This window comes from Microtus oregoni, unplaced genomic scaffold (assembly GCF_018167655.1).
Source record: "Microtus oregoni isolate MIOR12 unplaced genomic scaffold, Mior012 000001F_ref0000356, whole genome shotgun sequence".
Classification (NCBI taxonomy): Eukaryota; Metazoa; Chordata; class Mammalia; order Rodentia; family Cricetidae; genus Microtus; species Microtus oregoni.
In genome coordinates this window covers 60,220,778-60,233,679 of record NW_024543060.1, presented here as the reverse complement: position 1 = coordinate 60,233,679, position 12,902 = coordinate 60,220,778, and the positions used below count along the sequence as shown (strand labels likewise).

Below are 12,902 nucleotides of genomic sequence, written 5' to 3'. Positions count from 1 at the left end.
CAGAGGTTAAATGAAGGTCAAATGATTAACCCACCAACCACTTCAGTGTCTATTACTATTAGAGATACTGACAATATCTATTTATAGCTGTGCTAATGAAATTTAAAATAATTTAAAAAGTTTAAACATGAGTTAGGGAACATATAACTGGAGAAATTCACATACACAAAAGAGTGTTGAAGGTAAGCAGAAAGTGACTGCTGCTTGGGGCATAATCAGTGGCCTACTTGATGAGACTGACAGTGAGACAGTAATGTATTGCTTGTGTGTTCCGGAACACACAACTGTTGGATGGTAATTGGATTGTGTTTCCTAACGCATCCTGTTTGCCATGGGCTTATCAGCAAACACTGTTGACATTGTGTTGCATGGAAATTACAAGAAGCCTTTCAATGTCCCTGACTGTTTAGCTGTGACACATTTGATTCACAGTGTAAGAAATCTAACTAGCAGATGGGGGAAGAAATAAAGTGACTTCTGGCCTGAAATCACAGTCATGTTCTGTTTGTTGGACTCTTCCCCCATTGCTCATAACATCATTTCCAAGTGGTGAACAGGTTAGCCAGTCAACAAGAAGCAAACTCGGTTTCAGTAAGTGAGCTCTTAGGTGATACATACTAGATCACTCAGACAGTGAGCATTCTTGCCTGCTGGCATAGCCCAGTCCCTCACACACAATGAAATTACTGAGATGAAAAGACCAGGATTGCAGAATTAGGTAAAAAGCCAATAAATAAGCAATTACAACCGCGAGAGAATAAAAACAAACTCTCTAAAATTGCCCAGCCTGCCTCAGCTACCAGCTGACATAGAAATTAGGTCACCAAGATACACAGAAACACTCCACTGGCCGGTAGACTTGGAAGCAACAACAAATGTTTTATGCTTCTGTGCTTGGGTAATGGCCACAAAGCTGTGGATAACTGATACACACCCCAGAAAAAGCTCTGGATCATGAATTGTGAGTGGATGTGAAGACAGAAATCCTCACTGTTAACTGAACCCCAAATATAATCTTATAAAATAATATGAATGTCTTGTTAATCATACAATCTACTATAATCAAAACAGAGGGTTTCTTTTATGATGACTATTTTCCTCATTCAGGGGATTCCTTGGGTCTGCTTTCAGCTGGTTTTCTCTGCAGTATGACCATGCAAATTTAACATTAAATATTACTCATGAAGATGCTTACAGAAAATTGTTATAAAATCATTAGAGACCCTTCCCAGGAAAGACATCATTCAAAAGAAAGATACTTACCACTTTAATTTATTCAGTATGTCTCACACAGTTCTTGGCACACAAATGTACAAAAATAGCTACTAGTGAATGAATGAGGGATCTCTGAGCCCATCTCTCCCATCCAATACCCATTGATTGTCCCTCTAGCCCTTCCTGGGATTCATGAGTTTACACACCCAGAATTTCTGAAGCCTCACTGTGCACACTTTTACTCTGTCACTGTTTTAAATTCTGGCTTTGCCACTCAGTATGACATTAGTCTAAGCCTTTCTGAGTTCCAGCTCCTTACAAAGTGGCAGCACAATACCTATCTCTAGCAGGACTTAAACTAATGGTCGGATATGGGATTCCCCTCTGCATTCTATGAATACCATTGGTTAATAAAGAAACGTTTTTGAGCATAAAGCAGAGCAGGGAAGAGCAGAGTGAGGAGGGGGAAACTAAACTGAATGCCAGGTGGAAGAAGGCGGAGTCAAGGAGATGCCATGGAGCCCTGCCAGAAACAGAACTTTACCTGGTAAGCCATAGCCTTGTGGCGATACACAAATTAATAGAAATGGGTTAAATTAAGATGTAAGAGTTAGCCAATAAGAAGCTAGAGCTAATGGGTCAAGTAGTGGTTTGATTAATACAGTTTCTGTGTGATTATATTGGGAGTCTGAGCAGCACAGAAATGAACAAGCAGCTTCCTACAACAAGTCGGTACTCCAACATGTGCTAGCTAAATCCACCTAAAACCTGAGAGGGCTTGGAAAGGAATTCTAGACACTAAAAAGCAATGTTTAGCTGCATTATTTTTCTGGATAGGCTCTGCTTACTGGCAGCATGCTGCAGCTTTTTTAAGAGAGGTTTTCCTGATTCAGTGGTAGCAGAAAAAAACAGAGCAGTTTTGAAACAGTGTCTTTCTTGGCCTTGCTGATAGCACAAACTCTGACTCTCTCAGGAAACTGAGCTTTTAAATGAGGTTTGTGGGCACCTTGCTGCAAGTCACTTGATGGCAGCATGGGCCAATTGGTTATCAGAGTTGAGGTGGTGAGGATGGCTCCTACCTGGCAGTCTCAGAGGTAGTGAATGGACTTCTGCCATGTTGGACTGGGCAGACCAAGCAGCCAGGGTCATATTTGTCCTAAAAATGCCACTGCTTAGGTTTTTAAAAGTGCTTCGCATTTTAAGAAGCAGTCTTGGTTAGAAAAGAACTACAGATACACAATAAAGACAAATCCAGATGGAAAAGACCTCTAAATGGGTCACAGTGTATTTTAAAAATGTATGTAGGCTTTGGAGAGAGAAGAAATAAAGACGAGACACTAAATGTAATACAAAAGAGTACAGACAGTCATAGATTAAAGGAGTAAAGATAATAAAATAAATATTAAACTTGTAGAAAACATAATAGAGTAATAAAAACAAAGCCACATAAAGATGGAATATACACAGAGAGTCTGGATTATGTATATTATTGTGTTTTCTTTGAATTTTTTGACTGTGAAGGAGCTAAGTACAGAGAGACATTTCATTGTATGGACTGCTAAGATAAGCCAACATAAATGTATCTTGACTTTAATATTTGGGTCTAAGGATTTCTGACTTTGGAAAAGAGGTTTTTTTTTTGTTTCCACAGAGGATGAGAACCTATGGATTGCTTCCAGGCTAGTATGATTTAATGAATCAACTCCCCAAAAGGTCACCATGAAGCCCCCCAAAAATACTTTGCCCAACAAAAAGAAGAAAACAGTTTGGAGAAGAACTTTAAATGATTGTTTATAAATGTTTGTTTAGATTTAAAGGGGGATATGCTATAAAGATTTGCATTGGTATGGATCTTGGTTTATTGACACAAATTCAAAGTCAGTTTTGTTATACTATGTATATGTATTTCTGATCTTGATTAAAGTATTTTATTTGTCCAGGTCATTTAAAAATATAATGTATAACTAAGAAATATAGGTTAATAGAGAATCATCTATAATGGTCAAGCTTGTAGTCATGTTAGTTAGATTTTCTAAATGTACATAGATGTATTTCAGATGGCTAGGCATTCTTCAAACCTTTCAAAGACTTCACAATATGGCATTTAAAATGTTTAAGAATTTAAGACTTTTCATGGCAATGAAACACATCTGCTCCTGGCAGCACAAATTACTTCAAGAGGAATTGGGCATTGAAAAGACTACTTATGGAGTTTGTTAGCAATTTGAGCAAGAAACTGCTTTTGCCTGGACTGCTTGATGTTATGCTGTATGAACTGAACATGCAGGACACACAGAAAACTTCCTGTTTTCTTAGGTAATATTATATAGTTCTGGGGTCTTTGATGGAGTTGAAGAATAGGTAGCTATACTTAAGGTTTTCTTTAGTGATGATAAAAGATAAAGTAGATATAAATATTGTAACTGTAATTCTTACTTGACACCTGTCTTGTTAAATGTAATTTTGCCATGTTAAAGTTAAAACCTTCCTTTTTGTTTAAACAGAAAAGGGGAGATGATGTGAGATTACCCTCTGTATGATGTGAATACCATTGGTTAATAAAGAAACTGCCTCGAGCCTATAGCAGAGCATGGCAGAACAGAGCTAGGCAGGGAAAATTAAACTGAATGCTGGGAGAAAGAAGGCAGAGTCAAGGATAAGCTATGTAGCCCTGCCAGAGACAGATGCCAGAATTTTACCTGGTAAGCCACAGTCTCATATTAATACACAGATTAATAGAAATTGGTTAAACTAAGATATAAGAGTTAGCCAGTAAGAAGCTAGAGCTAATGGGCCAAACAGTGATTTGATTAATACAATTTCTGTGTGATTATATCAGGAGTCTGAGCAGCTGGGAAATGAACAAGCAGTCTCCTAAACCAATGGTCCATCATATATTCTTCGGTATAACTCATGGCACAAATCAACTTATGCAGAGATGTTGGTTATCATTTTGGGTGAGTATGCACATGTGTGGTAAGTTCTCATGTACCATAGCTTGCTGTAATGAATAGCTAAGGAAGATCTTGAACATTGTTTCTGTTTATTTTTGAGGGTCTCACTAGGTAGTCCTGGTTATCCTGGAATTCAATATATACACCAGGATGGCCTTGAACTCACAGAAAATTTCCAGCCTCTGCCTCCTAAGTACTGAGAATAAAGACATATGCTACTATTCTCAATTGGTAACTATAATTTTAAATCTTGACCAATCTTTACTTCACATTCTCCCTTCCTTTGTCCAGACCGTAGAGAATATACTGACCAAGAATAACATACTGCTGTCAGTTAGATACTGAGAATTCTGCTTTGACCTTGAAATTCTCAATGTCAAGATATGCTAAATCTGTTAAAAATATTTTCTATTCTCCTTGGACACTCCATTTATTGTAGTCAGCAGATGATGCTAATTTATAAAGACATGTATGTACCATCCTACACATACATAGTTCACTTTTTTACATGCTGCAAACACTGATACACGTAAGATAAAAATAATAGAATCCATTTAAAAATTTCTATTTGGCTTCATCAAGCATTACTCACTTGATTCATCCAATAAAGGAAGTGCATATTGATTCCTCACACCAACCCTTCCATTGCTTACTCCATGATGAAAATCATTCTTGTTTTATAATTTTTAGTTCTCTCATGACATTTATTCCCAGATACTCCTCATAGAAAGATGTTTCCCTTGGTCTGTTCCTTTTCTTGCAGCTTCTTAAATATAGAAAACTTCACCATTTAAAGTTATTTATTCATAATATGTGTACTTCTCTCTTTTATTTATCATATGTACCAGCAGGATTTATATTCTTCTGTTTTATATAGATTGATTCCTAAAAACATGTTTCACACAATTTTAAGAATAAGGGAATTATGTCTTTCATGATTAAATAATTAAATTTTAATAAATTCTTATCATTGAATCTTCACAACAACACTGAATACAAAGAATTACCATTTTACAAATAAAAAATATGGAGACAATACTCATTTCTCTCATAATTATTACTAAATTATTGTGAAATTGTTAATTATACAAGTGTCAGTAGCTTGGACACAGCTGATAATTATCACTTCAACGAATGCCCTTTGAGTGTGATATATCTTAACATCATCACTACTTCATTGAAGATGCTTAACGAGCCAACCCTAGTCCCTCTGCATTTTTCTGGTCCTAGGGGATGGTCTACAGAATTTGTTCCTCCTTGCTATTCATACAACATGAGTAGACACCCTTTCCTTCATCAATTTCTTTTTTTTTACTCTCAGATTCTGTATCTATCTACCTACTCCCTCCCTTCTTCATTCTTTGTGGCATATATAGTCACACTCTTCTCCCATGTTAGTAAAAATAAAATCGCTTTTGATGGTGCTTTGACTAAAACACTATCTTATCTGTTTCACTTCCTGTTGAAAAAAAAGTCAACAGGTGCTTTTTCAACTCTCAAATCCATCCCTTATTTTCCAACTCTCTAAAACCTCAATTTTTTAACAAACGTTTGAATAAAACTGTTCTGTCCAAAGTTAATGATAATTTCTAATTATCAATGCAATTAAACTCTTCAGTTCTTACATAACATGGCTTCTCTGGATGCTTTACAGGCACTTTACCCTCAATGTGTCTTTAAACAATGAACTCGTCCTCGGCCCCTGCTTTGTAGCCTGTGCGTTCTTCAAGTGTTTGCTAATGTTTAACTGAACCTGGGTTTTCCTGCTCTAGTGAGCGCAGAACCTCCTGGAGTTCTTGACCTCATCTTCCTTTCCATTGTGCAGTCGTGCGCCCATCCCATCATGTTCATCTTGAGTACTAAACAGAGGAGCTTTTATAAGAAATATCTATCCCCAAGTGTCAGTGTCAGGCCAATTAAAGCATGCTCAGAAAGCACGAGTGGGCAAGGGTAAATTATACGATTTCTTTGTGGAATTTAACTTGAACTAGGATGGAGACCCAATGATTCAAATCCTCCCCAGTATTATTGTCCAAGTCCTGGTCTTCATAGCTCTCCCATAGATGTTCTTACTCCTCTTTAATCTCTTTCCATGTTCACAATCTGTCCCCTTTGAGAGTTTCGAGCATATTTTGCCAAGATGTGTAAACTACCACATTTCATTTGTTCATGCGAGTTCCTGAATTAAGTTTGTTTTGCCGACTAGAGAAGACCTTTTAGAAAAATGTTCAAAGTACCCATTTAGTAAACTGAAGCATCCTGAAGAAAAAAAAATGTGAACAAATTAAAGCAAATATGAAACACTGATGAATCTGTTTATTTACTTTTCCCATTGCAAAGCACAAACAGCATCCAGAAAATTTGTCTTGACCTGATTTAAAAGGCCATTCTCAAGAATGAAGTCTAAAATATTAATCTGGCCAAATATGCTTGTACTTAATAGGGATTCAAAAACTGTCAGTTAAATGCTGGATAACCATACTAGTTCACATTCCTGGGAGTACAAATCAAGACATATATTGAGAGATAGATAGATAGATAGATAGATAGATAGATAGATAGATAGATGGAGATGATACATAGATCAATAGATATATAATATAAATGATTGATGATGCATAGGTATATAATTAGATAGATGATAGATTATACATGGATAGATAGATATAGATAGATGATAGCTAGATAAAAGATAGATACATGATATATATTTCCTAAATAATTCAATTATATTTATATATTATGTGTATCATACAGAACAAAAGAAGAAATAAAAGAGGGAGGAAGGGTGTATAGAGGGACAAACAAACTAAAGATCTTTACCTTAACAAAAATAGTAATGTTCTGTCCTAGGCATCCAGGTAGGTGAGGACAAAAAGATACCTAGTATGCAATGTAGTATGGTGTAGGAAGCCCTTCAGTATTTGTGTTGCGTTCATTGGTTATTAAAGAAACTGCCTTGGCCTTTTGATAGGGCAGAACTGAGATAGAAGGGGAGGACAGACTGAATTCTGGGAGGAAGAAAGCAGAACCAGAGAGAGCCATCATGAAGCTGCCAGGTCAGACATGCTGAATCTTTCCCAGTAAGACACAACCTCATGGTGATACACAGATTAACGGAAATGGGTTAGATCAGGATATAAGAGTTGACCAAGAAAAGGCTAGATATAATGGCCCAGGTAGTAATTAAATTAATACAATTTCTTTGTGGTTATTTCGGGGGTTAAGCTACCCGGGCGGTGGGACGCAGCACGCTCCCCTCCATACTACAGTCTGCCTTGCCTAACTTTTCCAGTGCTTTATCCAGAGTGTCCAATATCATCTAAATTCCCCTTGAAAATTACAAGAAAGGCTGAAGGATGAAAAACTTATCACTTGATTTTTTGCATACTTCTTTTTTCAGATATAAATGCAAATGTGTTTATAAAATTTTCATGCGTATATATTCCTTGTGCATGGGCACTTAGATACAAATAAACATAAATTAATTAATTGGACTAAGTTGTGCTATAATCATACTTAATAAGGGAAGTAAATCCCAGGGAGGAAAAAAGCTTTTTTTGTTTCAGCCATAGTTCTCAGACTACTTACGGCAAATTTAAAATGATACCAAGTTTAAAATAATTAAGAATTCTGTCTGAAGTTAAAGGTAAATTGTCACAGCAGCAAAAAGAAAATACAAAAGTAAAATAAAGTTATAAGATATTATTCTAAAACTAGGAACTTTAGAATTGTCACAACCAGTCACTCTTTGGCCATTATAGTCACCTCCCATCTAATGTATACTTCAGTATCCTATGGTAAAATGGCAGCTGTGCGTTTTAAAAAGATGAAAGTATATATACATGGTTCTTGTGAAAACTGACAAAAATGTAAATAAACCTTTGAGCTCATAGTATTACACCAATGTGAACTTCCATGTTTGAAGTATGTATTATGATTCTGAAAGATGTTATCTGTGGGAGAAAGATGGCAAAGGGGCAGAGACTCCTTTGCTACCTTCTGTAATTTTTGTAAATTTTAAACAATGTCAGAATAAAAAGGCATTTTAAAGGATATTTGAGACATGGCATTGATACATTGTTCTACTCCAGTGTGTTTCCTAAGATAAGCCATGCATCGAGCTTTCATTGTGAGATGAATTTTGCATTTGTGTTTATAGTTGACTTTCAGGTAAGCATCACAAATGTCAATATATTGATTTCATGGTTCCTAAGAAGTAGGTCAAATACTATTTCTTAGCACAGAACGTTTAGCACAGAACTTTATTAAAAGATGATTGAATAATTTGTCAGTTTCTTTCTAAATTTGAAATTGTATTGGTTACTAATTAAGGTGCCTTTAAAACAGAACAGAAGAAATCAGATTCTCCAAACTGTACTTGTGAAAGGGAGTTGATTTTATATTCCAATTTTATTCACTTTTCTGAATAATCACAACATTAATCTACTGGGAATAACCTAGTTCATATATTTGAAACTCCATTTATTTTTTTCTATTGATACGCATGTATTACACTTTTCTATAATACAGAATTTCCAGCGCTGTTTTAAATGACATAGTTTTCAAAATGAGAAGCATGATCTATAATTTCAAACAAACCGAGGATAAATTCATAATGTCTAAAATGATATAGTTTTCCATTTTGTTTCAAAGAAATTAATGATATTTTGTTTGACATAGAAGTCCATCACAACTGTTATTCCTTTCATTTCAACTCGGTGTAGTCTTGACCTATTACAAAATCTACTTGGAACCACCTAATTGGATTTATCACAATTAAAAGGGAGGCAGTAATCACTTCATTCCATGTATTTATGAGGCAGTTGACTTTAGCACAGTATTTAAAAAATATAGTTTTCCAATTGAATTTTTAACAGATTTTATACTTTACGCTTTTCTTCCAAGTAAAGGGCCTAGTTAGTGTCTAAACATTTGAATATCACTACAGACTAACATAAAAATTTTCTAGCCTATGTGATCCTCCATCACAGAAACCAACAGGTTAACTGTCATTGTTCGTTAGTTTTACCAGTACAAGAAGTCCAAAATACCTTCGTTTGTCTACCAAAATGATGGACCATCTAATAGGATGATCTATGAAGCATCTTTAGATCAGGATGAAATAATTAAGACATGAAAAATTTTTGCCTTTACATTCCTTCAATCTACAGGCCTACACCATATTACTACATAGTTGTAACTCAGTACCCAGTATACTCTCCCTCTACTCACAAGTAAAACAAAATAAATGCAGTATAAAATTATACATTCTATAATAACTTAGAAAAAAGTAAATCAATGTTTAAGGCCTTTAAATATTTGTAAGACATTCCTGAAGAACTAAAACTCACAAGTTTTAAGATGGCTAAGAAAATATAGACAAAATACTGGCCCACGATATTATTTGAATGGAGCAAAGATAAGCAAGTATTTAGACCTTTGAAGTAAAAGAAAATGAACAATTTTTCCTATCCACAGACTGAACAAATATATAAGCATTCAAGCAGTCATTGGAATCAAGCAAGAGACGATCTTGAAATGAGACAGAGAAGATAGTTTAAGAAAATACTAGAATAAAAATAAGTGATAAGAAATTAGAAAAGCACATGCATCCCTGGCATGTTTTTAAAATGGAAGGTTACCTACTAACTTACTACACACTGATGAGTTCTGTGAAGGAAAGAAAAGGAAAACAGAAAAAAAATACACTTTTAAAAAACTGGAAGGGAAGGTGTGTGCGAGGCACAGAGTCCTGTGCAGTGGTAATGGGAATCCAATCCTAGCTGCTATCTCTCTAACCGACAGAGAGCAGCAGTGAGGTGTTAGCCTTGGGGAAACATGTCAGCACGTCTATACATTCTTATATGACTGATGTATTCAGATCATGGTGACTTGCCAATGATTATCATTTTCAATAGAGAAACACTTCCAACCCTTTCTCAAAGGCAAGTGTGAGATGTTAAAACATGTAGGCTCTCAGTGTTTCAAGATTAGAATACCAATAAAATTGTCTCAGTCTATGCCATGCCAGAGGAGTTCGCAAAGGAAACATCACCAAAGCTGTGCACAGTCCTATCAGACAGTGAACAAAGGACCCAGGAACACATCTATGACAGGACAGTGCACTTAGGAGACAGCTTCAGAAACAACTGAAGTCACAGCTGAAGCCAGGAACCCTACAGGTGGCAGTCTCTGGTGTCACCCCCAGAACATCAACTCTGCACCAGATTTGTGGAGAGCAGTGTCTGCTTCCCTCAGAAGTGCAATTAGCTAAGCACAGTTCGCAGCTGATGCAGTCTTCTTCAGGACACAAAGTTCACTTCAGAGTTTTTTTAAAGTCTTGGTTTCAATAAGAAGCTGATAGCAAGTCATGGAATCCCTTGGAAAGAGGCTTAAAAGCCCCTCTTCTAAGAGGTATAAAAGTCTTCCATTTCAATGCAGGAGTCAAGTTTCTATGTGTGTCTCCATGATCTCAGTCTTGAGGATTGCTTGATTTTTTTTTTTTTTGTGGTTAATGGGTTACCTGGGAAGGAAGAAGAAAATATAATGAGCTCTTTATAATAAAGCTATAATCTTAGGACAAGTAAACAGTTAACTAATGGCTACGAGTTGGCACTCACTGTATCAAACACATCATGGAATTCTCCAGGACCTTCGTGTTCACATTGCCAACTTATTATCTGAAAAAGTGAATTATTCTGAGAGCCCACTCATTCATGCAGGTAGGGTGGCTATAATCTGTGGACCTCTATGGAGAAAAACTTTGGTCACTAGAGTAGAATGAGAGTATAATACACCCTTAAAGAATGGTTTTACAAAATTCATTCTCAAATAGCATAAAAATTGAGGGTGGGGATATCAGTATATTTAATATGTTCTGAAAAATATCATCTCTTTGTGTGATCAAAAACATTTAGGTAAAAGAGGGAAGGAAGAGAGGAAAATGGAGAGAAATGTATAGTGCAATAAAATCATAAAAATTGAAGAAATAAAAAATAAAGAACAGTGTAATGGTTTACCAAATTACAGAGTGTTCAGACCTTCTCATAAAATGGACTGTATTATTAATGCAATTTGAATTATTAGGAAGATCGATGGTAAATTTTCATACATATTAGTATCCAAAAATAAACACATATGAACAAAATAAAAAGAATGTATTGTAAATACATTATTTGCTTTTATGTAAAAGATACAGGAAAAACATCAAACCACTGCTGTGTTGATAGTCTCTTCACTTTACATTAATACCATATATTATTGTATTTGAGGTAGCAACAGAAAAGTTATTTCTGCCCCTGGGTGTACCAAAGAATGAATTTTTAAAGTAATGTGAACACTTGGTTTTACTACATTAAGTGACATAGCTTTTAATAGTGTTTTAAAAAAAATGGTTTTACTTTGTTTTGTGATCGGCTATGGAAAATGAAAATATTAAACTATATAATAAAATAACTCTAGACTTTGCTCTACTATGGATAGAAAGTACATGCAAAATTAAATATGTTTTAAAGCACAAGGGAACCATCTTGATTTTGTCGTACAGTCAAACGCATTTCTACTATTCTTCTTACACTAGAGGTTACAGCCTGAATGGCTTGCTAAATTACAGAGATTATGGAAGTGGAAATATCAAGAGTAAAACTTGGGAGTCTCATCAGTTTGTCTGCCATTCAGTTATTATTCAGCACAATCTATGAAGTACTTCCAGGAAGTCGGTGCAGGAAAGAAAAGGGGAAGAAAATATTATTTCTAGAGACATTATGCCATGATGGTTGATCACCATGGAAAAAAAAGCATTTTCACGATAAAATTTGCTCATAAACTTTATATAACATAATCTTTGGCTATCATCAACTGAGAAAAGCTCAGCTATGTTTTCTGAAATCTGTTCTTCCTAGCCAGAAACCTGATTAAACATGGGGACTATGTTTGTGAAAGTGCCGCTGAAATAGAAGAAAAGGTAAAAAAAAAAAAGTGTTGGGAAAGACTGCAGAGATTTATGATTAGTTTTAGAAGGGGACAAAGCAATGAGGCAGAACGCTGGAGGTGAACAAGAAGCGGGAGTGCGTTCCCCGAAGGCAGGAGAGTGGAGTGGGCCTCAGCACCTTCTAGCCCCAGCTTTGAGTCACTGGCAGGTTACTATGGTAATCTCATCATTTTATCTTTACTATAAGGTAAAAATTTGATCCTGTTAGTTTATAAAAGCCTATAAGAAGGTGCTGTTGACCGTTTGTGTATTAATTAAAGCTTTGTTTTCACATGATTTTGAAAACAAACAACATCAGAAGTCTCCTTAAATAAAATCAATTTCCCTCCATCTTTGAAAGTCTGTAAGCTCATACATGTATATATGCATACATATACATCAATAAATATACACATTAATGAAGACATATAAATACCATAAGTATATAGTCCATACATACAAGAATATAAACACATAATTTTAAAATGTATTTTACTCTTGGATAAAATAATAGCTAGAAAAACCAAAAACTTAAGCATGACCATAAGAAGTAGTTGCATAAAAATAAGAATTATTTTATAAGCATGGACTGAAACATAAACAAAGCAATTTTTCTCACATTCATGCTTTGTTTGGTATTCTTAGATCAATCCTATTCTGAGATGAGGAGTATCAAATAAAATAATTTCTAGTATCTGATGGCAGTGGATAGTCTATTTTAGACTCGATCATCCTATTTTATTAGGACACACTATGGTTAG

At 35.3% G+C, this 12,902-nt stretch overlaps 1 protein-coding gene across 2 annotated transcripts in view; it reads right to left on the bottom strand.

Moving 5' to 3' along the window:
* Nucleotides 1-7,275: 7,275 nt before the first annotated feature.
* The window catches only part of Tafa2 (TAFA chemokine like family member 2), a 452,112-nt gene continuing 446,485 nt past the window's right edge, over nt 7,276-12,902 (bottom strand). For both annotated transcript variants that reach the window (XR_005976475.1, XM_041676392.1), the window contains one exon: nt 7,276-10,695. Coding sequence is in view for 1 of the 2 variants with exons in the window: in XM_041676392.1 (XP_041532326.1) it covers nt 10,684-10,695 (12 nt within the window). In the remaining variant the exon portion in view is untranslated. The remainder of the gene's footprint in view (nt 10,696-12,902) is intronic.